Source organism: Saccopteryx bilineata, chromosome 9 (genome assembly GCF_036850765.1).
Source record: "Saccopteryx bilineata isolate mSacBil1 chromosome 9, mSacBil1_pri_phased_curated, whole genome shotgun sequence".
Classification (NCBI taxonomy): domain Eukaryota; kingdom Metazoa; phylum Chordata; class Mammalia; order Chiroptera; family Emballonuridae; genus Saccopteryx; species Saccopteryx bilineata.
The window spans coordinates 37,542,488-37,567,373 of NC_089498.1; the positions used below are offsets into that span (position 1 = coordinate 37,542,488).

A 24,886-nucleotide genomic window follows, 5' to 3' on the forward strand; every position below is an offset into this window, starting at 1 on the left:
CTGCCCCTTAAGTCCACCACATAGGTGGTACAGACTACACATGGGGTTCCGGGGCCCCCTCGCGGTCTGTAGAAGCAGTTGTGTCTCGGTGTGCGTGAACAACCTGTGCAGTTGTGTGCTGCTGTCCCTCACTCCTGGCTCTGCCCCTGATGTCAGGGTTCTGGCCTCTTGGGGCGCTGCCAGCATGAAGTTGGGGCAGCTCTCAGTGGTGGGATGTGTCTTCATCCAGAGTGGGCCAGACAGCAGGAGAGGGTGTTGCTAGAGCCTCAGTGACCAGGTGGGAGAAGGGCACCAGGAGCTGGGCTGGCCCACGTGGCTCGCCATGTGTCCCCTGTGGCCTGTGGTTGGGGTGCCTTCACAGGCTCTGCTTCCCTCCTTGGGACAGGGGCAGGGCAGGTGCTGGACTCCTCTTGAGCCTCTCCTGAGAGATGGCATGGAGCACAGGGGCCTACTGACAGAGGTGCAGGGACAGTGCACCACCCAGACCAGAGGGATGTCTTTGGGCCCTGTGTCACCCTCTGGCCTCAGAGGCCCCCTGCTGGCTATAGGACAGGGGTGAGTTCCTGCCCTCCCTGGCCTCATATACTCCCATGGGGCACTTTGCCAGGATGTGGGGGGCGGGACCCCGAGGATACTGAGCAAGGCAACCACACTCAACTCAGCATCCGGGCGCCTGCAGCTTGGGTGCATATTGCCTGCCCTTCTGCAGGGTGAGTGGGTACCCAGAGATCCTGGCAACAGACTAGGGTCTGAGGTGGGGCCGGCTGAAGGCCCTCAGTCAGCCCCGGGCCAGCTTGGCCTGCCAGGCAGCTCCCTGCAGCCCACAGGGCCTGCTTTGGGACCCCTGCCCTAAGCCTTCCCTCCTGCACCCCCAGGGCCTGGCGTACACATCATCCCTGGAGGGCCATTGTCTTAGGATGAAGTGAGCTCTTTGTCTGGAAGTGACGGTGAGGATGCAGCTGGGGGCGGGGGAGAGCAGGGAGGTCCTCTGCTGCCTTCCAGGCTTGGCTGAGAGCCCCCAAACCCCCAGGCTGTCACTCCCTGGGCAGGAGGCCCCAAGGCTGGGATGGATGCTGAGGCTCTGAGAACTGGCCCAGGCCGAAGGCCCAGCAGCTCCCAGCCCAGCAGGGCAAGGTGTGGCCTGGGGGGACCAGGTGGGCACCGAAGACCAGCTGGTGACTTAGGACTGCTCTGGATGCATACTGAGGCCTGGACACCAGGTCTCTGGGCCCCAGAGATGACAGCACTGGCCGCAAGAATACCATGACAGAGGCTGGGCTTCCTGCTCAGTTGGCTGGGTAGCTGGCACGGAGCAGGGCGCAGACCCTGGCCTCTGGGCTCCGGCTGTAGCGGCACAGGAAGGGGGAGTCGGGGAGGGCCCTCTGGAGAGAGCCCAGCACAGTGACCACAGGGGTAATGGGAGTGAGTCTGGGAAGGCAGGCCCTTTGGAGGGGTGGTCCCAGCCGAGGGAACGACAGGCGAAGGCACAGGAGTGACGGATGAGGCTGGAGATGGAAGCTAGGCTGAGGAGCTTGGGCTGTCTTCAAGATGGGGACTGGCCTGGTCTGACCCGTGTTCTAACGAGATGGCCTTGGTGCCTGGGCCTCCGGCAGGACGAAGTGGGGGGTGAGGTGTTGCAGGGATGGGAGGGAAGCGGCAGGGGTCCCGGAAAGGTGGGGGCCCACAAAGGCTTCAGGTTCAGATGTTTTGGGGAGATAGGACAGGATTTGGTGCATCTGGAAATGGGAGGGAGGGCAGGGCAGATGGCACCCAGTGTGGTCCCCAATGTGGTGTCCCCATATGAGCAGGCTTGGGGGACTGCTGATGGCCTCTGGCTGGGCCCGTGGGCTCCGAGGGACCTGCGAGCTGCCGAGGTGCGGGGAAGCCGGGAGTCAGGGTGTGAGCCTCGAACTGTGGGCTGGGCCTAGGCGGCACTTTCTGCCCTCCCCACCCCCACAGCCTAGCCCAGAGACAGCAGCCTCTGCACACTTCAGGGACCCTTACGCTGGCCATGGGTGTCGTAACTACCATCCGGGCCAGACACTGGGCCAAGTTGCTGGAGGTTTAGTCACTGTCACAACCCTAACCACACACAGGCAGAAACTCTCACTCCCAGCCAAGAGTGCTGTGTGCAAGGCCTTCCCTGAGGGCCTGCCGGCAAGGAAGACTAGAGGCGCCGTGGGGACCGCCTGGGCCCACACGTCCGGCCCCACAAGGGGCCACGAGGACAGGAGAGGAGCCTAGCTGCCAGCACGAGCATGATTTATACCTGACCCCCCTCTGCCGAGGCCAGGCCCAGACCGCAGCCCGCTATGGACGCTGGCCAGGTTCAAAGGCGAGCTGCTTCTGGGGCTCTCCTCAGGCGTCAGGAAAAGGCCCCACCGAGGAGAAACGGAGCCGGGCTGGGGTTGGGGCCACGGCTACCACATAGGACGCGTTCTGCAGCCCAGGGCTGGCCTGCCAAGTTTGCAGAGCTGCTTGCCGGCTCCTTTAGGCCGGGAGCCTCCGGCGGGAGCAGCGCTTGGGAAAGAGCACGCGCTGCATCCGGAACCGGCACTCGCTCTGCCAGACCCAGGGGTGTATGGGAGGGGATATCCATCGCTCTCCTGGGGGACACAGGACAAGCAGGGAGGCAGACCTGTCTAGGAAAGTAGGTACAAGGAGAGGAATGACAGGGACAGCGGAGAGAGATTAGGGGAGGTCTCTGGGGAGGGGCTGACTTTTATGCTGAGTCCTTGAGAGGATGGCAGTCACAGGCCAAGCCTGGTCTGCAAAGTGTCTGAGGCGGGAAGACCTTAGTATGTTTCTGAAACAGAGGTGGCCTGGCCTGGGGCAGGTGAGGCCGCGTTGTTCTGTCCTTGGAGAACAGTGGCCCGAGGCTGAGGCAGACTCTGCTGTGGCCGCGGAGTGCAGTGAACATAAAGAGGACCCAGGGTCTGGCCGGCCACAAGTGATAGGGTGAATAGCGGCCTATGGCCATTTGCAGGGACTAGAACTGCCCCTGGTAGTGCTTCCGCAGCCAGCTTTCTAGGGCACAGCGCTATGGCCATGTTTGACACGGGAGGCCTCTGAGGCTTACAGAGGTGAAGGCTTATCCTGGTCACCCAGCAGGGAGCAGCCAAGCTGGGGTCCAGTGTCCCAGGTCTCCGTGTAAGGATGTCGTATCCTCGGGGAAAAGCTCCGCACCCTGACTCTACCTTGGGTGCAGAGTGGGCTCTGCCTCCATGCTGTTGTGGTTGTAGCCAATCTCCAGACCCCAGGACACCACCCCACCTCAGCACCTCATGGGCTGAGGCAGGTACGATGGGGCTGGACTCCCAGGAGGCTCTCTGTCTCTAGGGACAGGCCTTTGGGTCTTCCACCTTGGGTCTCTCTGCACCTTGGGCCATGGGCTGGCCACTGCCCTGTGAACTAGCCAGGGTACAGCCCCACCTACCTGTTCAGAGCTTGGAGCCTGGGGACCCAAGAGGTTGGACCAGTCTTGTGCCTTTAGCCCACCCAAACGCCAACAGTGGGGCCTGTGTCTCTTGTAGGGTAGGGGCCCATTCAGGGGACTGGTACCCAGCTCCAGTGTCTGAGGTGATGGCCTGTGTCCCGGGGTGGGCTCTCTTCTCCCTTTACCCCTAGAGCCCATCATCTGACCTCTGCCAGCCACAGAGGTTCAGAGCCCTGAGTCCAGACCCTGGTGGCCCAGCCCCAGACAGCACTGGGCCCAGTGAGGCCCCTCACAGTGTAGAGTCCTACTGCTGCCCTCCTGCAGCCGTGACTGTCAGCAATGGGGCATGTGGGGGGGGGCAGGACATGGCAGGGAGGCCCCTTGGAAGCCAGGGTTGCCACCGACATGGAGGGGGATGTAGGGATGGCGCTGTCCACCTGGCCTTGCGTGTCCTGAGGCCACTGGCCTTGGCAGGCACATGGGTTGCCCGAAACTCAGCGCTTGTGTGATGGGGCAAGGCACTACACTGGCTTAGCTCTCTACCCACTGCTGATGGTGAGCGCCCAGTGCCCTTGAGCAAGGTGGAAGGTGGGACTCCATGAAGCCGTGGGCAGGGCTGATGTGCCCTGAGGATGGCCAAGGTTCTTTGAAAGTGGTTCTCCAAGAACTCTAGACTGCAGCCCCCAAAGGCCCCCTGGGGGACCAGGCAGGGCTGAACTGCACAGCCTGCAGAGCCTGCTCACCGGAAACTCAGTGCCTGGGAACAGTCTCCATGGTGACCTTTGCCCCAGAAATATGGGGCAAAGATGAGTTTAATTAGCAGCCCCGGGCTTGGATGTCTGGGCTGCCACAGAGATAGTCACCCAGTGCTTGTAGCAGGCAGGGCCACAGACCCTGCCAGCTAGCTCGTGAGGCTGTGCCAGCTGCACCTTCACCCTAGAAACCTTTGCTCCCCCACAGTGGCTCCCCGAGTGAGTCAGCCCCATTCGGGGCTGTGCAGGAGTTCCCCTGGCCCCACAGCCTGAGGCTCTGAGGCAGAATTTGGGCCCGAGCCTCTTCTGGGGTTCTCTGAGGCCGCCCCATATCCACGGATGGGGACAGTCACCTCTTTCCTTCTGATGCCTCGGGATCTGGCTGAGCTCCCACCGCCCCAGAAGCACACGCGGCTGGAGGCAGAGATGGCATGGGGTGGGAGCAGACCTGGGCTGGGCCCCTGGCCATGGGTGACAGAGCCCGCTTCTGAGGACACAATGGGGAGGAAGAGGCTCAAGTTCCAGCACGATGGCTGGGGAAGCCCTCCACAGAAGGCCACCTTGGGCCCGCCACCCTTGCCCCTTACCTCAGGACCTCCTGCCTCAGCCAGTGTGAGGGCTTGTGTCCCCTGAACCTTGCCCCGGGAGCCCTGGCCAGGTTGCCTGTCTCCACAGCTCACTGCAGCCTCCTTTTGAGCCACAGGTGTTTGGTGGCCTGACATGCACCGCCTGGCTGACCGCATCCACCTGGAGGAGCTGGCCCGCATTGGTCTCCTAAGCGGCGATATTGATGCCATGGTCCAGGCCCACCTGGGAGCCGTGTTCATGCCTCATGGGCTCGGTCACTTCCTGGGCATTGATGTGCACGACGTGGGAGGCTACCCAGAGGTCAGTGTGGACACGTCAGCCCAAGTGGCCTGCCTGTTGGCTGTCGTTGAGCCTGGAACTTCCCAGGGTGGGTTAGGGCTCTGGGAGACAGCTGGAGTGCAGTGAGGCAGGGAGAATAAGAGAATGGCGTCCTGGTAAGGCCCATTGCCCCTCCTCCCCTTCCACTTGTTGGTTGGTCCTGGCCCAGGCTGATGCCACAGTGCCAGCCACCCCCAAGGGCCCTGGTCAAGGCATCCCCTGGCTGCCTAGAGGACCTGGTGCATGATGGGCACACTCTGCAGTGAGCCCTGGGCAGTGCGCTGGGTGTGCCCTTGCTGAAGGCTGGTAGGTGGTCAGTGTGCTTGGGGTCCCTGCAGGGCAGTGGCAGCCCCGAAGCTGGGTCTTGGTGATGGGGGTGTACTCATTTCCTCCTGCCTCTGGCTTCATTCAGCTAGGGAGGATAAGGCTCTATGAGCTGGTGGCTGGCCATGGTCCCTCCTGGGATTAGCTGAGCCAACTGCCCTCACAAGCCAGCAGCAGACCCCCTGCCCTTCCCTAGGGCACCCTCTGCCCCGCAGGCTTCTCGGCCAGCATGCCCCTGTGGCCTCCTCGTCTCTTTGGTAGTGGAGGGAGGCTTATCTGGGTGTCTCGGCTAGGCCTTCTCTCCACCTCCTACCGACTGATTCCTGAAAGGACCACCCAGAGGGCCTTCGGGAGGCCCTGCCGGGCAGGTGGCTACAGCCTCCCCGGTCCCTGGTGGGCGGGGGCAAACCCGGCCCTGCAGCCTGGCCTGGTGCCCACGGTGCAGGGGCTGATTGTGCAATCAGTGCACGCCCTGGGGCCCACCAGCCAGTTAGCCAAGACTAGGCTTGGCCTGTTGGCTGCAGGGTATTTTGAAAGCACTAAGAACAATTTTTGGGGGGAAAAATTGCTCAAGAAAAGCATTATTATTCAATTATTTTTTCCTCAAGTGTAAACAGTTAAATTTGGAGAAACAAAATCAGTTTTAATTTCCTAATTTCTCTCCATCACATTGTGCGCAGGGAGCCAAGAGCAGGGCCTTCCAGACATTGTTAACTGAGGTTCGTTATTCATTAGTCGCCAAAGCACTTTTTTTCCACCAGAGAAAATTGGCAGCAAACTGTTTTCATCTTTTCCAGTAACCAGCCCTTTGTGCTCAGTCTATTCTTCTGACAGATAAACATTGTGGAAAAAATATGGCTTTTCCTATGAAAGTCATTTGTTTTATTTCAGGCCTACAGACACATCTGGGTCTCCTCTGCTCGGAGCCCAGTAAAAGTCGAGGCCCTGTCGAGCCCTCTGCCCAGGCAGAAGCTGGCGTGGACCGGGCATAGGCTGCCGCCCCACCCCACCCCACCCCAACAAGGCTGGAGTCCCTGGGCCAGAGGGACTGGGGGCTCAGCCTGTTCTGAGTGGGATCTGCTCTACACTCGGCCCGGCCCTGTCCTTCTCCCGGCCCTGCTCAGGCCGTGCTTGGCGGCCCCTCCAGGGGCACGCTCCTGGGCAGGACTGCTCTGAAGGGGTTGTTGTTAGGGGACTAGGGCAGGCATATTCTTCTGTGCCCGCCAGGGATCCCTGCCATCCTCCTTCCTCCTCACCTGAAATCTTCAGGAAGGAAGCCTGTCTCTGTGCACGCTTGAGCATCCCTCCCCACACGCACCCACAGAACAGCTCCGTGTGGGCGCACAGCACCCAAGTGAAGCTGGGGACAGGACCTGATCAGGTCTCTCCCTCCACCAGGGGCCCTGGCTTTGGCAACTTTGCAGTGAGAAAAGGGGACGGGAACTTAGGGGCCTCACTGTGAGGTAAGGGATAGGGATGGGTACCTAGGGCAGGCAGAGTTCAGATGGCAGGAGCAGGTCAGCCTGGAGCAGGGAACCCAGACTCCCGGCTCTGACGAGCAGCGTCTGGGCAGGAGATGGCTGCTGCCACACCCCACAGTCACCAGGCACAGCGATTGCCATTCCAGACTGGACCTTTCTGTGCCCCCCACCCTCCTGCCTTACCCCCTCCAAGCAAAAAGTGTGGTGAGGCTGGGTACTGCACCAGACAGGCATCTGTGCCCAGAGCATGACCCATGGGGGTCACAGCGCCTTGATGTCCCTTCATCACCTCCATCCCAGCGTGGCTCACGCCAGGTCAGAGTGACTGTGCATGAGTTTCTGTGTGTGCCCCACTGTCCCCGCCCTCATGGAATCAGTCACAGCCTTCCCTGCTGTGCCCAGCCATGGAGGCCGAGCCAGCCTGTTTCTGGTTACCTTACATGAACCACTAATTGAAGTCTGATGTTCTTGGCCCCCAAACAGTCAGAAATGACAGCTCCGTCTCCAGCAGCTGGGCTTTCAGGGGATTGCTGTGAGCAGGGCAGGGCAGTCTCAGAGCCTGACCAGAAAGCTTGCTTGCTGCGCACTCCCAAGCCTTGGCCGACAGCCGGATGGGTGCCTCAGGGACCTGGGGGAAGATGGGAAATTGCTACAAGTGTCCTAGGCACCACCTGCCCTCACAGCCCGGGCAGCTCTGTCAGCTACGCCCATGGGAGGGGACAGGTCCGAGCTGGGTGTGCACTTGGGGGGTTGGGGGTACCTCTATAAAGGAGCAGCTGCCACTGCTGCTCACTCCTCGGACTGGGAGCCATTGCCCCAAGCTCAGCTGGAGGGCCCAGAGCGTGAGCAAGGACCGTGGACACGGAGTATGCGTGCATGTGTGCAAATACACACCAGAGCTGGTGCTGGCAGGCCCGTCCTGATGACAGCACCTGTCCCTACTCATAGAAGGCCACATGGAAAACCTGGGACTTTGGCCCGGGAGAGCCAGGCCCAGCACTTCTGGGGCTAGTTTCCATGTGAGCTGCCTGGAAGAAGACATGCAGCCCGATCGGCCACACAGCCTCCTTAAGAGGTTTTTTGGCTTCACAACCTTGGTTTCTACTGCTCCCCTGGCAAGAAGGCCCAGGTGAGGGCTGCCGGATAGCCAGCCCGCCCCCTGGGCAGTGTGCCCTGCGTGTGTGCATGTGGTGTCCACGGGGCTCCCGCAGGTGGTTCTGAGGGTGAAGGGCACTGAAATCTGGGGGTGTGTGCAGAGACTAGGTGTTTGAAGTGCCTGTGCACCACACAGCAGGGGTGAGCGTGGGCTGAGACTCCAGCCATCACAAAGCCTCCCCTGCAGCTGCCATGAGACCCGCCAGCCCTCATGCGAGGATGCCAGCATGGGCGGAGGAGGGCTTCGCTAGCGTGTTCCTTTGTGTGAGCCATTAGTTGGGTCCTCCTGACCTCTGCTCTACCCGCAGGGTGTGGAGCGCATTGACGAGCCCGGCCTGCGGAGCCTGCGCACCGCACGGCACCTGGAGCCAGGCATGGTGCTCACTGTGGAGCCGGGCATTTACTTCATCGACCATCTCCTGGACGAGGCCCTGGCTGACCCGGCTCGTGCCTGCTTCTTTAACCGTGAGGTTCTGCAGCGCTTCCGTGGGTTTGGTGGGGTGAGTACCAATCACTGGGCCCCATGTCCTTCTCCCAGAATGCCCCCCCCAACTGTTGTGTGTCACATCTTTGTCCCAGGACAGGAGCCCTAGCAGGAGGGCCAGTATTGACTTCCTCACTTGAGAAGGACCCAGACTGCCCTCTTTGTGGTTTGTCAGCAGATAGGTGCCTCACCCCTCAACAAGAGAGACAGATTCTACAAAACCCATGCCCATACCACAGGGCCCTATCTACTTGCAGGGTGCAAGGGACAAGGACAGGGTAGGCAGGTGGCATGGCCCCATGAGACGAGCCTTCCTCTCTTAGCAGTCACCCAGAGGCCTTCCCGTCAGGGGCAGTTCTAACCATTTCTCTCAAGGGGCCCTCCCATGCAGAGGGGTCAGCCTGGAGCTGTCAGTTCTGGCCTTCTCATCTTGAGAATGAGGCCAGCTCAGAAACACTGAGAGTCCATTGGTCTGACCCAGGTCCGCATCGAGGAGGACGTCGTGGTGACTGACAGTGGCACGGAGCTGCTGACTTGTGTGCCCCGCACGGTGGAGGAAATCGAAGCATGCATGGCAGGCTGTGACAAGACCTTTACTTCCTTCTCTGGCCCAAAGTAGAGCCAGCAGGAGTGCCAGTGGGCAACCTACTGACTGGCCAGCCAGCAATAGAGGTGGAGCTCAGAACTCACACGCCAGTATCAAAGTTTGATCACACCAAAGAGTACTGTGTCCCAAGGGGAAACCTTTTTATTAACTTTCTACAAAATCACACCCTAATCTGTTAATACTTTGCTTAAATAACAGTGACTTTTAAAATGCTAATTGCAGAAAATCCTGTTCTTTATTTAGTAGCCACTAAAATGTCTCGTGCTGTCATTTGTATTCTTATGCTCAGGATAGATTTCCAATGTTTTTTCTCAAAAATCAATACACAGAACGGAATTTGCAATTAAAGCTTTCCTAAAACGGTCCCTTGTGCACGTCTCCCTCTGTCCTTTATCCCTTTGCAGGTGAGCATGCTCTCAGACTAGTCACAGAGAGCTGGGGCTCAGGTCAGGCACACCGGAGCAGTCCCACACCACGTGGGCCTTTGCACACACCGAAAGGTGAATGAGTGGAGTCAGAAGCTCTTTTGGTATGGTTGCTGCCTCAAAGCTCATTTCCAAAGGAGGCAGAATTATGAAGCACAGATGCAAAACGTGAGACTTGCAGATTCCGTCTTTGATTTCACGTAGGACATGCTAGGAAAGCCAGCAGCTGACAGGTGAGGGTACGGAGGACAAAGGCAGCACCATGGCAAACGTGAGCTTTCTTGTTCCTTCAGTCTTTGCTGAAACCATCTGTCTTCCCTAAGTGAGTCCACTGACCAAATTCTACTGAGGCTGTGAGTGATCTGGGGCCAGCCAGGCCTGGTCCCTGCCAGTGGCAAAGTACCTGTCCTTAACTCTGCTCATCTAGTTCTCCCACAGTTCCACAGTACTGCCCACCCCTAGAGCCAGCTTCTAGAATTCATTTTTTGTTTGTTTGTTTTTAGTGAGAGGGAGAGAGAGAGACTCCCACATGCCCTGACTAGGATCCACCTGGCAACACCCCATCTGGGGCCATGCTCACAACTGAGCTATTTTTAGTACCTGAGGTGGAGGCTCCGTGGAGCCACCCTCAGACCCAGGGCTGATGACCTTGAACCAATCCAGCCATGACTGTGGGCGGGGAAGAGAGAGAAAGAGAGAGGAGGGGGAGAGGGAGGGAGGGAGGGAGGGAGGGAGGGAGGGAGGGAGGGAGGGAGGGAGGGATGGATTCCCCTGACCAGGAATCAACCCAGGACTTCCACACGCCAGATTGACATTCTACCACTGAGTCAACTGGCCAGGGCCTGGCTTCCAGAATTCTGTGCACCATTCCAGGTTTGTCTCCTCACAGAGCTGCTGTCCAGGAGTTGCCAAGCCAAGTGAAGGGCAAGTGAGAAAAAGACATCAGAGATGAAACCATGATGCAGTGGAAAACTCTGCAGCCCAAGCTAGAGACATTGTGAGAAATCACTGAACAGTTTCATACAAGTTGATTTCTTCCAGTGGCAGTAACATAAAAGTGCTTGTGATATAGCCACATTAAAATAAAACGATTGCAGTTTTAAATCACCATTCACTATATCGTGTTCTTAGATTTATGGCATTCAATTCTTAAGGTTTTCTGCTGATGCACAGGTATATTCCTGAAGCTATTCATGATGCTGGGTAGTTTAAGCAATGACTGCCTTTCTGAGTGTCAGGAGACATAAAACCAGTTAAAGTTAGGGCCCTGGCCGGCTGGCTCAGTGGCAGAGCGTCGGCCTGGCGTGCAGGAATCCCAGGTTCAATTCCCAGCCAGGGCACACAGGAAAGCGCCCATCTGCTTCTCCACCCCTCCCCCTCTCCTTCCTCTCTCTCTCTCTCTCTTCCCCTCCCGCAGCCAAGGCTCCATTGGAGCAAAGTTGGCCCGGGTGCTAAGGATGGCTCCATGGCCTCTGCCTCAGGCGCTAGAATGGCTCTGGTTGCAACAGAGCAACGCCCCCTGGTGGGCATGCTGGGTGGATCCCAGTTGGACACATGTGGGAGTCTGTCTGACTGCCTCCCCATTTCCAACTTCAGAAGAGAAAAAAAAAAACCAAGTTAAAGTTAGGTTGAAACTCTAAATGAACCGTTTAGTTTTGTTAATTAAAAAACATAGCTGAGTGTATCATACATTTTTCTCCTTCAGACATTTTATACCAAAACTCACTTTTGTTTTCTCTGATTATCAAGCAAATAGACAAAAAGGAAAAAGGGGAAATCTTAATAACTCAGTGCTCTGTCCAGGAGGGGCACTGCAAACAGATCTGGCTTACCAGGTTGGAAAGTCAGAAGGCATTCTGTCAGGGTGCCGTCTCCAGTGGCCAGCAGTAGCCAGGCTCTAGCCCACATTCCAGAGAAGGTAGCCAACTCCTACACCTCCTCCAACCACTGCAGAAATGTATACAACTTCATAAGTACATTAGATACCCATCCAGAAAGCTGTACAGCACTAAATGGTTTTCCAAAACCCTGGCACAGCAGTAAATGAATCTATATCCATACCATGAACTGCATGATGAAGTGGAAAGGCCTCACTTAGACAGTCCTGATGAACAATTTCCTAGCACTCTGTAAATGGAAACCAAACACTGAAACACTTTGTATCTAAGCAGGAACACCAGTTACTGCTTTCTCTATTCTTATATTTGTAGGTTAGACCAGGTGATAAAGAATATAACAAAAGAGGCATCCTATATCCTCAAAAAACTACATTCCTATCCATTATCACAGAAAAATATGTTCCTATCCACTAAGGAAAACCTAGGCTTGGACAAAGAAAAAACCCTGCTTGTTCCTCCCCCCCCCCTCACCACCACTTCCTCACCCCTGCACCAGTCTGGGAACAGGAGACAGCAGGGTGTCTGCCTGTACTCATGGCTGTTCAACATTTGGACGCTTTCTGGTATCTAATTAAAAGAAACCCACAATAAGAGAGTCATTATTCCAAAGTTTTATTTTATTTCAAATTCATTGAAAGAAATAAAATTATATTTAAAAAAATAGAGTAATCTCACAAACTGAGGAAAGCCAGGAACAAAAAGAACAAGTTAATTACTTTTCCTGAGAGGCAGGTCTAACAGCTGTAGAACGGAATTTCTCCTTCCTAGCTTTTGTCAAACAAAATGTTTTTTCCTATTTCTAAGGCATCAAAAAGCACTCTTGAGTGCTAACTGGGCTTTTCAGGTACATAGTTTCAAGCCCTCTAATGGAAATTAAGAAATATCAAAAATTGCTACAATTTCCTTTATTATCAAATATTAAATTGGCTATACTTCTACTTTTTTATGTAAATTTGAGAATTTCACACTCATGACTGGTCATATTTTATAAAATCTTACTACTTCTTAGTAAGAATGTCCAAAGTATCTGATCTCCCGCCCCTAAAACTGAAAGGGGCCAAACACCAGGGAGAGCTGCTCCTGATCTCACCACTTGTAGCCAAGACCAGTCAGAAAGCACCCATCCTGGGAGACTCGGACACAGCTAGAAATTTACATACTAAAGCCTAATTCATAAACAACTGGACGTGCCAGCAAAGGCAGGTCAAATCCTAATGGTTCTTAAGTAACCTACAGAACAAAAGTTACAAAAGTCATTTTACAGTTCTAAAGCTCTGAACTTACCACGCTCTGTACTTGATTTCCCTCAATTTTATAATGATAAATCTATCACTAAAAACTTTCATTCCCAAACATTTCAGTAAGAAAGTCAAGACAACGGTTAACATTTTTGTCCTGTGCATAAAGGACTGCTTGTGCTCAAGTTTTGATTTGTACAGGTAAACAAGAAAACTTGAACCCATTTTTCCAAATCTCCAATTTTATGTTCTGATTTGAAATACTAGTACACTCCTAATGATTTCACTAAAGCTTCTTTTCTAAGACAGTTAATGCATGTAACTAATACCCATTAATTCCATGGAGACACCAATTTCTGTAAGATACATTTTAGTAAATAAGAGATTAAAATGTCTAACACCTATTATAGGTTCTTAAAGATTCAAGTGACCCAACTGCATCTCCAATTAGGTTTATTATATAACATTGATCAGCTATTAAAGATTCAGTAGGATCTGTAGGTATCTCCTAGTTACTCAAAACATTGATTACCCAGAGTAAACTGCTATTGGACCCTAATAAAAACCTCTATCCTGTCTCCTGGCTCTCTAAGGGAGTTAACCTCCTGGGACAGTGGCTCTCATGGGACAACCCTAGGCTCCTGTCACTTGCAGAAAGGGCTCATGGCCTTAATGATAGCTTTGCTGAGTTCTTCCACCAGCCCAAAAGTACAACTTGAGTTACATGCTGGTTACAATATCCCAGGTCATAGCATGAAATGGCAATGTGGCCAAAATACCCAGTAACACAACCTTTTTAATCAGATGTGACTGTCTCTTATCACCAGCCCCCCCCCCAAACACACACACACACACACACACACACACACACACACACACAAAGGGGGGAAAAACTCACAAAGCCAACAAATTTTAGCTAAAATTGTGATGCTAAAAAAAAAATAAAAAAAAATTCAAGGACAATCAAAACGATCAACACTGACATACCCAGACTAGAGATTCCTGACTTTAGTGATTGTCATTTTTTTAGTCTCAATAAAAATGTCAATATCCTGAGTTTTATTTCTAAAATAATTTATGGGCTATAAAAGGATACAAATAACTAAACAGAAGCAGTGGTACAAGTCTGGAGGAAGAGCCCACTAACTAGAAAAAGAACTATCACAAAAATATAAAAAGATGTATTTAAGTGAAATAAATTAAAGGTTAGACCGTGTACTTTCAAGTTTTCTTAATGACTGTTTTGGGAATTAAGGATACATTTTTCAATAGTCCCTTGGGTAAATTCAAACACCGAATAATCCTTCATAAAAAAAAAGTTTGCCTTTGAAACTCATGGCCCCATAGCAGATATTTGAACACAGGAGAAACTACCTGTTGAATATCCTAAATCCTAATCAGTGGTTTATGTAATTAAACTATTAAGACATTTGGCTGTGAAAATGGTATTAAAAAAATGTTTACTAGCATCTGCAGAAACAAAAATTTTGGTGCACAAGTTTCTCTAAACTACTGAGTTGTTTGGGTGTTTTTTTAAGGATATAAAAAATGCCAATCCAATAACCCAAAGGTATCCCAAAAGCATAATTCTAATATACTTTACTTTTATTTTTTAAAAACCTATTTGCCTCCTAAGTGTTATATTTTTAAGCCAAATGGCTATATACTTACTGCCTTTAAAATGCAATGGGATTTCTTTACTTAACCTGACATCACTACACAAAAAGTCATATTGTTGGGAGAAAGAGTACTAATTATAACTAAACCAAGGTTTATGTTATACATAAAATCACTCCAAATTACAAAGTGATTAGTTTCAATAGCCCTAAGGATTTTTAATACATAATTTAGAATAAAATGACAAATAGATTAACACAAATAGCATTCAATTTTTCTTAATCCAATTAACCATATCCAGTAAAACCAAGAACCTTCTGCGTGATCTGCCAGTTCATCATTCCTTTTGTCAACCTAAAAAGAAGCATTTCTTGGGAAGTCAGGATTTATTAAGAATATCCAGGTCTGGGACTTTTTTTAATCATATACCTTAAAATTTTGTTTACCTCAATATCATTTAAAACCAGAAATTCAAATTACATGGCTAACATTTTTAGCTCATCAACTCTTCAGTGCTGATCCCAGAAAACAATCTGCAATGGGTCTTTGAATAATGGGACAAGACAACATTCAGCCATTGATATGAGTGGTGTAGGTCAGCACACCTTTGACGTTCAAGCCACAAGCTGTGAAGTTTAGAAGGGGGTGCAGTCTACTGTCCTGCATTATCAGAATTTGTCGTATTTTCAGTGCTACTGGGTTGCACGTTGTCTGTAAGGTTGTGCGCATGCTCAAGGAACAAATCTTTCAGTACACTTAATTCCTTAGTCAGCAATTTAATTTTTGCTTCCAACCGTTCATTCTCTTCTTTGAGCTGATTCACCCTCTGCAGTGTATCCTGTGCTTTCTGCTTGCTTTTCAACCGGCTCTTTTTCACAGCCATGTTGTTCCTCTCCCTGCGCTGACGATACTCATCACTGTTTCGATCCATGGGTGAACTCTTTTTACTCTGCTTGCTTGGAGGCACAGCCTTACCTCCTCCCCCAGGACCAGCGGGCACCAGCTGAGGAACCTGCTGTAGGCCGCTGGCATGAGCCGGAGTATGAATAACACTTATTCCGTTCACTCCTGGAGCACCGTTCTGCTGCGATATCTTGCTCATTTGGGCACTCTCCCTTGCCAACACAGAACAGGCAGAAGTGAGGACAAGGTGATCAATGGTTTCCACTCTACACTGCCAAGAAATCTTCACATGTACCTAGTTAAAGAATAAATTGCATTAAAATATTTGAAATGACAAGATCAAATGATATTAAACTTGCATGTACCTAATAGCAGGCTAACATTAATTGATTATGCTGAGAAAAGTCTTACAACAACTGTCAACTGTTCCAATGTTTCAGAAGTCTAAACCATTTAATTGAGAAAGATAAGTTAATACAGAAGCACCATAAGGCCAAATTCAGCCCACCTGAATCCCTGAGGGTACTGCCCATCTGTGACTGTTTTCAAAAATCAGAGGAAAAACAAAAGAATACCACTAATTAAGTAGCATATATGAACTAACAGTATTTGGCAATCTGCCAGAGAGAAATTTGAGAAGTTTGGTTTAAACATGGATTAACCAAGTTCAATTATGACAGAAAAGACACCTGCAATGAAAGAGGAGGGTGGGGTAGTTTCAACTGATGGACCTGACTTTTCCCCAGAGGATATTTTATGGGCTATTTTGAAAAGGTGTTCTTTTTTCTTCTTTTGCTTGTTTTCATTTTTTGAATAATTTCAAATATTAGTATTTTACAGAGATTTCTTAAGTTAGTTTCTTGGATCATAGATTTAGTTCTGAGAAATCCAATTTGCTTCCCAATCCCATCATGGTTCTAATAGTTTTCCTTTCTTCTTGACACAATTAAAAAACACATCTAAACAGTCAGACTAAAACCACAAGGGGAGACACAAAAGCCCTAATGATGCATCCAGGAAGTGCAAGTACCAGGACTCAGGCTGGACAAGCCAGCAGCGCCAGCCCACACCCACTGGCACTGCCCAGCAGGCTCAGGGGACACGGCAGTTCTGAAATAATTGTAGTCTGTAGAAATGAAGTCACAGTTTCAAAAACTAGTCATACTTGGATTACTATAAATTCAACCAGGTCGCTACAACTGCCTCAAGATGGGTCAAAAAAGCATGTCTATCTCATCATCATAAAGCCACTTCAAAACAAATCGACTATACTGAGTGAACCGTGTCCACAAAGAAATCATAGCGTTTTTTAAAATGTAGAAAGCAATATTATGAACCATAAAAGTATCCTGTTCTCCTTTCAAAAAACTACTAAAACTACACTTTGGGAAACCTGAAGCCAGAATTATGAAATTCCTAAAATGAGTATATCTCCCAGTTAAGAAAAGCTCAGTTAGTAAACACCAGTAGCTTCACCCAAACCTTTAGCCAGGCATTTCTTAATAAACACTGTCTATATGTTTGCTTTTTAAAATCTTTGCTTTTAAAAAGTCCATATACTCTTTCAGTTTTTAGCTCGGAGGCCTAAGTGCAACTTTCTTTGGTCATCCCAAATCTGGGTTCATCCAACACTAGCCATGACCACCATGCCACTGAAGTTCAACCCCAAGGTCAGTTGTATACCTGAGTTGCACTGGTGGGGAAGTCGGTGCCACGTATGCCCTCACCCCTAAGATCAGCTTCCTGGGTCTGTCTCCAAAAACAGCTGGTGATGGCATTGCCAAAGCAACCGATAATTGGAAAAGTCTGGAGGGTTACAGTGAAACCAACTGTTCCGAAAAGAGAGGCCTAGGCTGAGGGAATACCTCCTGCATCTGCCCTAATCATCAAAGCCTTCAAAGAACGACCAAGAGACAGGAGGAACCAAATAAACATCAAGCACAATGGAAATACCACTTTTGATGAGATTATCAACACTACCCCACAGTGGAACCATTAAAAAGATCCTAGGGACTGCCCAGTCTGTGCGCTGCAATGTTGCATGATGATGGCCACCTTCATGACATCAGAGATGATATCAGCAGTGGTACAATGAAATGGCCAGCTAGTTAAGATCTACAAGGAAAATATTTCAATTAAAGATCACTGGCCTGACCTGTGGTGGCACAGTGGATAAAGCATCGACCTGGAAATGCTGAGGTCGCCGGTTCGAAACCCTGGGCTTGCCTGGTGAAGGCACATATGGGAGTTGATGCTTCCAGCTCCTCCCCCCTGTCTCTCTCTCTCCTCTCTCCCTTCTCTCTAAAAATGAATAAACTAAAAAAAAAGTTAAATTAAAGATCACTGACAGGCCCTGGCTGGTTGGCTCAGTGGTAGAGCGTCGGCCTGGCATGCGGAAGTCCCGGGTTGGATTCCCGGCCAGGGCACACAGGAGAAGCGCCCATCTGCTTCTCCACCTCTCCCCCTCTCCTTCCTCTCTGTCTCTCTCTTCCCCTCCCGCAGCCAAGGCTTCATTGGAGCAAAGATGGCCCGGGTGCTGGGGATGGCTCAGGCGCTAGAATGGCTCTGGTCGCAACAGAGCGACGCCCCGGATGGGCAGAGCATAGCCCCCTGGTGGGCGTGCCAGGTGGATCCTGGTCGGGCGCATGACTGACTGCCTCCCCATTTCCAGCTTCAGAAAAATACAAAAATAAAAAATAAATTAAAAAATTTAGGCCCTGGCCGGTTGGCTCAGCGGTAGAGCGTCGGCCTAGCGTGCGGAGGACCCGGGTTCGATTCCGGCCAGGGCACACGGGAGAAGCGCCCATTTGCTTCTCCACCCCTCCGCCGCGCTTTCCTCTCTGTCTCTCTCCTCCCCTCCCGCAGCCGAGGCTCCATTGGAGCAGAGATGGCCCGGGCGCTGGGGATGGCTCTGTGGCCTCTGCCTCAGGCGCTAGAGTGGCTCTGGTCGCAACATGGCGACGCCCAGGATGGGCAGAGCATCGCCCCCTGGTGGGCAGAGCGTCGCCCCTGGTGGGCGTGCCGGGTGGATCCCGGTCGGGCGCATGCGGGAGTCTGTCTGACTGTCTCTCCCTGTTTCTAGCTTCAGAAAAACGAAAAAAAAAAAAAAAAAAAAAAAAAAAAAAAAAATTTAAAAACAAAAAAGATCACTGACAACCAAAAAAATATTTAAAAAGTAAACATATCATTACTTTCAACTTTTTAAAGCCACGCAGGCAGCTTTGAACTAGTGGGTCCATCTGTTTCAGCCCAGTATTATTAAGGCAAAATAGAAAGCTTCCTTCCCAAACTACGAGAGATATCTAATCCAAGTCTATCTTTAGTAATGGACACTTCACAATTTCGCCAGATAATTATCTATTTGGTATAAAGCGAACATAAATAGGTCACCCAATTTTTTTAAAAACTCATTTGACACCTCTCCTGGGATCATCTCAACAATCATAATCATGTTCATCTTATTTATCTTCTTTATTTTTCATACACCATTTACATTTTTAGTTTTTAAAGCTAAACTTGGCTCTGGCCGGTTGGCTCAGTGGTAGAGCGTCGGCCTGGCGTGCAGGAGTCCCAGGTTCAATTCCCGGCCAGGGCACACAGGAGAAGCGCACATCTGCTTCTCCACCCCTCCCCCTCTCCTTCCTCTCTGTCTCTCTCTTCCCCTCCAACAGCCAAGGCTCCACTGGAGCAAAGTTGGCCCGGGCACTGAGGATGGCTCTGTGGCCTCTGCCTCAGGCACTAGAATGGCTCTGGTTGCAACAGAGTGACTCCCCAGATGGGCAGAGCATCGCCCCCTGGTGGGTGTGCCGGGTGGATCCAGGTTGGGCACATGCGGGAGTCTGTCTGACTGCCTCCCCGTTTCCAACTTCAGAAAAATACAAAAATAAATAAAATAAAATAAATAAAGCTAACCTCTACAATCAACTCAGCAGTAACAATGGGGGTAGGGGGTGGCAAATGGTAAAATGCCTTCCAACCTACAATATGCCATCATGAACTGCAGTCACTAAAAACTCTTATTAAAGGCTCCAAATTCTTTTACTTTGGTCTGACTCATCCAGTCAAGGCTGATGTACTAGGTTGAACATAGCAGGCAAGGTTTTGAAAATGAGCCCTTTGGCTTGAAAAATAAAAAGTAATCATCAAACTGGTAAAACTGTAAGAAAGGGACACTTGGAGATAATAAAAAGAACTGCAAAAATGTTTAAAAAGAAAGGCTTTCAACCAAAGACAAGCCAAGAGAGTAGCTCTTAAAGCAAAGAGATATCCACTAAGGAAAATGAACCAAGTAAAGGGAATCAAAGAGCCAAATAGTCTTAAACACTTAACTCCAAACAGATTATCTTTTTTTTTTTTACTGAGCAAATAGCTGCCTCTAAAATTTATACATTTTACAGGTTATACTGTCATTTGTGCTTTTGTTCCTCCTACAGACAGGCAAAAAAAATTTTTTTTTAAGTTTATTTCAAATCTGGATATTCAACCCTAAATGAAAGTCTGGCTCCTATGTGAACAAATACTATTCCAAAGTTGAGTCTCCAGGAAGCAGGGTGGTGTCTTGTTTCCTTACATGTGACTCATTCAAGCAGGAAGCAGCCGTAAAACTGAAGAGCAGTAGTACTCAAAGTGTGGTCCTTGGACCAGTGACACCATCTTTTGGGGAACATGTTAGAATAACAAATTCTCAAGCTGTCTGAGATCTAGGAATCAGGAGCTCTAAATACAGGGCTGAGCAATCTTATTTTAATAGGACTTCCAAGTTAATTCTGATGGCACTGAATCTGAAAGCCACTACTGCAGATAACAATGGATCCTTAAAAAGACAGACTGAGTGGGTAACACTTTTAAAATTCAGATTTTTTAAAATAATTTCTTGTTTTATTTATTGAAGAGCAGGGAGAGGAAAGGAAGGGAGGGAGGGAGAAGGAGAGATGGGGGGAGAGAGAGGGAGGGAGGGAAAGGAAGAGGGAGGGAGAGGGAGAGAGAAGCATCAATTTGTTCTACTTATTTATGTATTCATTGGTTGGTTCTTGTATGTGCCCTGACCAGGTATCAAACCCAAAATCTTGGTGTATCGGGGCAACACTAGAACCAACTGAGCACCTGGCCAGGGCCTTAAATTCAGATTTCTTAATTCAAGTCATGTTCATTCAAATCAGTAACACAGTGAAAACTCAGAATGTCAGAATGAGTAAAACAAAAATCAAACTTTCCTGGGAAAATAAACCTGTCAAGAATTTTCCTAACCCTCTTTGTCATTCCCCCCCACACACACACATATGTACAACCAATATTCCTCCTGGTCACCCAAAATAAAATTTTCACTCAAATTTTCTCAGTGAAGGTGTACACTCCAAAATATTCATAGATGTTTCATATTCTAAATCTGTTCAATCATCTATAATTCTACCCACCCCCAGGAAAAAAAAAACTTTACATCCACCATCCCTCTCCAACCAAATGCCGCAGGGTTACCTCAGGCTGACATCATGTCTCAGGCTGATAGCTCTCAGGGGCATTAGTCTCTGGTTTAGCAGTGTTCCCTCCAACCATTGTCTCCAGAGCAATCTAACACTCAAACCTGAGTATGTCACACCCTCTTGTTAGAAATTCTCTGTGGCTCCCACAAACAGGATCAAATCCAAGGTATTAACCCTCTCTAGCCCCCTGCTCCCTTATACATCACACCTCAATAATACTGAACCACCATCAGTCTTCTAAATGGTTCATGCTTTCTCTTTGTGCTTCTGTCCCATTCATTCCCAGGGCTTCTTTGTCAATGCCAGCTCCTACAGTGTCTCCCTGTAGACCACAGGTTGAGAACCGCTGCTGTAGACTAACCTAAAGATAAAGAGGCAGGGCTCTGTCTTCATCTCCATGTGCCCAGCATCTAGTACAGGGTTAGGCATATTGGGGGGCAGTGCTTAAGAAATCTTTGTTGAATACAGACTCAAAAGGCTAAGAGAAAACATTTTTTTATAACATTTTATTTATTTATTTATTTATCTTATTTTATTTATTCATTTTAGAAAGGAGAGAGAGAGAGAGAAGAGAGAGAGAGAGACAGAGAGAGAGAAGGGGGAAGGAGCAGGAAGCATCAACTCCCATATGTGCCTTGACCAGGCAAGCCCAGGGTTTCGAACCGGCGACCTCCGCATTTCCAGGTCAACGCTTTATCCACTGCGCCACCACAGGTCAGGCGAGAGAAAACATTTTTTAAATAAATGTCTTAAATAAAAATGAGACACTCTAGCATTAAATCTATGAAAACAACCACAATTAAATCAAGAGTATTACTAAGATGTCATGGTCTTACTACTTAAAGTTCATGGTCTTTCTTTAAGTTGTACAGGATCCAGTCTATACTACTGAACATCATCCTTGTCTGGTGTGGTCTTTGCTTCATTTAAGAATCTTTACTTTCTACCTAGTCCCTCTGTTTTCCAACTAAATCTCAAGTTCCTAGGGATGTGGCGCCAGAGTCTGAAGTCAAGGTAAGCAGTCAAAGTCAACAGACACCCAAATGAGCAGTTATTTCTATTTAGTTGCATTGCTTGCTTTATGACCCAAAACGAGTGTTTTTTTTTTTTTAAGTGAGAGGAGGGGAGATAGTGAAACAGACTCCCGCCATGTGCCTTGATCAGGATCCATCCAGCAACCCCATCTGGGGCCAATGCTAGAATCAACCAACCTCAGCGCTTGGACAAACTCAGCTATCATCAGCACCCGAGGCCAGCCTCAAGCCAATTGAGCCACTGGCTACAAGAAGGAGGAGAGGGAGGCGGAGAGAAGCAGACGGTGGCTTTTCTTGTGTGCCCTGACTGGGAATCAAACCCAGGACATCCATATGCCAGGCCAATGCTCTATCTACTGAGCCACCAGCCAGGGCCAAAACAGGAGTATGTTTGCTTTGATTTACAACATAAACAAAAAATAGTACACACATACTGATTATAAATACACATCTATTAGAAGATCATGCTTGATTTTATTTATTTATTTATTTTCTACTGATTGGGCTGGAAATCCTAAAAGGTAGAGGAGACTAATGTACCTTACCTACTAGTACAATAGTACAAGATAACCAGTACAAGACCCCATGAAAGCATCCCCTCTCAAAAATACACCATAAAGCTGAAATCTGGCTACCTGTATTTATTCTTACTGTGATCAGATGAGGCAATCTTAGACCATAAGTCCAAATTCAGCCTCCATGAGGACCTATTTGTCTTTAACAAGGACTCACTATGCTGTTAAAATCCCAAAGGAGGAAACTATCTCACTATGATCAGACAACCTTGCTGATGTGCTCTTGTGAATTTAAAGGATATTCTGAAAAAACGAAATTTTGTTTCCATGTTTTTTAGGCAGATATTAAAATGATAATCACCAAGTGTGCCCAACAGAAGCAGGAATCAAAAAATTGAAAAATCCTTCAGCTCATTATGTGCATCCTGTAATTACTTAACCTTGTTAACAGTAAGTTCTTCCAGAAACAAGAAATCAACTTTAAGAATAGCTCATCCCAAATATCACTCAAGTGGTAACAGCTGACCAAATTTTAACTTTTAAATATCAAAAACTTGGATGCAGAACTTCTTAGTAAAGCAAGCCCTTCCAGTATTTTATTTCAAAAACTTCTCTTGGAGTTGCACATATATCCGAATTCAAGGTCAAGCTCTTCAAATAAGGATTCAACTGAGTGTAGGCTCAGAGAACTACCAATTTTTGCGCAGCCCATCATGTTAAAAAACCTTTCTGAAACTGACACATTTTAAAATGCCAGATTAAGCATAAATCTCAGACAAGAGGAAAACCAAACGCTTACACCTTCTGAAGAAAAGCACACAAGTTAACTTAGCAGAACACATCATTCTTCCCCTCGCACCTGCATTGCCATCCCCTCCATCTCAGACACCTCTCCTAGCTGTTTTCCCACGTTCCCTCCTCCGTGCTAACCAAGCGCTTCGGTTCTTGACCTTCTCTTTCCTAGTCAACTCGTGGTTGCTGCACATTCATCTCACCTCTGTTCAACATAAACTGCAAAGTATTCATCTCACCTCTGTTCCACATAAACTGCAAAGTATTCAAACTACAGCTTCGTAAGTGAGATTACAATATTTCTATCAAGTCACGTACGTAAAAATCAACTGCTTTCTCTGACTTATCATTCTGCTGCCTTCTAAACAGACTTCTCGACGACCCCACACTGAGCAGTTTTGGAGGAGCAGGAAAGATCTATCCTATGTGGCACTGAATTAAGATGCGGTCCACCTCCTGCTATCCCGGGAACACCCTTTATCCCCAGGGGCCAATACGAGCCGGGCTTGTCACAACTGCACATTTCACAGAGGGCTGGGTTTTGCTGGGGGCGCATCTCTTCTTCCATCCCGTCCCGGGCCGGCGGCGAGGGGCGCCCGGGGAGCGCAGGGGTCGGCGAGTGGCGCCGGGGCGCTGGGCGGCAGCCAGGGATGAGCTCAGCGGCCCTGCCGGGTGTTGCCGGCAGGTTGCATCAGACGCCGCGCGGGGCCGCCGCCCGCGACGCCGGGTGCGCGGGGCCTTCCTGGCCAGCCGGCCGCCTCGGGCCGCGCCGGGTCTCCTCAGGCTGGGCCTGCGCCCACGCAAGCGGCCTGCTCCGCCGCGGCCTCCTCCTCCTCCATCCCGCCCGTCCGCGGCCTCCTTACCTGAGCCTCCAGCCCGCCCGCCCCCAGGCGGCCTCCACTGCGAGCGGCCCCGAGCGGCGCGGCCCGACCTGACCCAGGCCTCGCAGCCCGCGGACTCAGCTAGGAGGAGCGACGGTTACGAAACCGGCAGCCTCCGCCCGCACCGCAGCACCGGGTTCCCCTCCTCGCCCGGGCCGCGCGCTACGGCCGCCGCACGACCAATGGGAGCGCTGGCCTGCGGACGGCGCGCCCTCCTTCGCAATAGGCAGCACCATCAGCCAATCGCAAGTGGTCTGGCTGCGGGAGGCGGGCACGTGGCGGAGGTGTTGGCCAAGGCGCGGCGGGACTTGCGGGCGTGGTGGGAGCAGATGGTTGTCCCGGGCGCAGCTGGATATCCTTCGGCAGTTAGCGCTGGGCGGCGGGGAGCTCTGAGCCCTCTGCTGTGGGAAAGTTTCTGTGGATACGCTTCGTGAAGGCAGCGTTTTTGGAAAGCAATGTCTCGAGGTAATTGATTAAATCACCGAGTCCTGTTTTGGTTTCACTACGTCCCGGGAAAGCTCCCCTCGGCGTCCCTCACGGGGACAGTTTCCCAGAACTGCCCACCAGACTCGCTTCCGGGACGTGGGGCGCCTCCGGCCCTCGGATGGAGGCTGGAGACAAGTCCTGAATCTCACGGCAATGAGGCAGACTGCGGACTTGTTGAAAAATGAATGAAGCAAAATTGCCCCAATGTAGGATTAGTGTTGATGTCATTTGGGTGAACACTGCGGAATGTGGTTCATTGTTGAGAGAAACAAATTGATTTTCCACGATCGATTTCGGTGTGGTGTCTTCCAGGTAAACAAATTGAGAGATGTGATCCCAAAAAACGAGTAGCAATGCAGTTTTATCGAAGTCGACTCACAGGGGGCTCTGAAAGCATATTAAAACCAGGAAGCAGTGTGCTGGTTGGAGGACAGAGCCCTCACGATTGGTTTGATTGCTTCCTCTTTAGCAA

At 50.2% G+C, this 24,886-nt stretch overlaps 2 protein-coding genes across 2 annotated transcripts in view; one reads left to right on the forward strand and one right to left on the reverse strand.

The window, feature by feature from the left end:
- PEPD (peptidase D) overlaps positions 1 to 9,509 on the forward strand; it is a 118,595-nt gene extending 109,086 nt beyond the window's left edge. The window contains exons 13-15 of the mRNA XM_066243278.1: positions 4,892 to 5,076; positions 8,363 to 8,554; positions 9,020 to 9,509. Of these exons, the coding sequence (XP_066099375.1) occupies positions 4,892 to 5,076; positions 8,363 to 8,554; positions 9,020 to 9,157 (515 nt within the window). The 3' untranslated portion in view covers positions 9,158 to 9,509. The remainder of the gene's footprint in view (positions 1 to 4,891; positions 5,077 to 8,362; positions 8,555 to 9,019) is intronic.
- A 4,473-nt stretch (positions 9,510 to 13,982) lies between these two features.
- On the reverse strand, positions 13,983 to 24,080 carry CEBPG (CCAAT enhancer binding protein gamma). The gene is made up of 2 exons (XM_066242776.1): positions 23,911 to 24,080; positions 13,983 to 15,521 (listed from the first exon to the last, which is right to left on the reverse strand). The coding sequence occupies exon 2, from the start codon at positions 15,423 to 15,425 to the stop codon at positions 14,976 to 14,978; it is 450 nt and encodes a 149-aa protein (XP_066098873.1). The 5' UTR covers positions 15,426 to 15,521; positions 23,911 to 24,080; the 3' UTR covers positions 13,983 to 14,975.
- Between the last annotated feature and the right edge of the window lie 806 nt (positions 24,081 to 24,886).

Excerpts from the sequence above, each read along its gene's own strand:
- CEBPG (XM_066242776.1), bottom strand. The coding sequence starts at position 15,425 with ATGAGCAAGATATCGCAGCAGAACGGTGCTCCAGGAGTGAACGGAATA.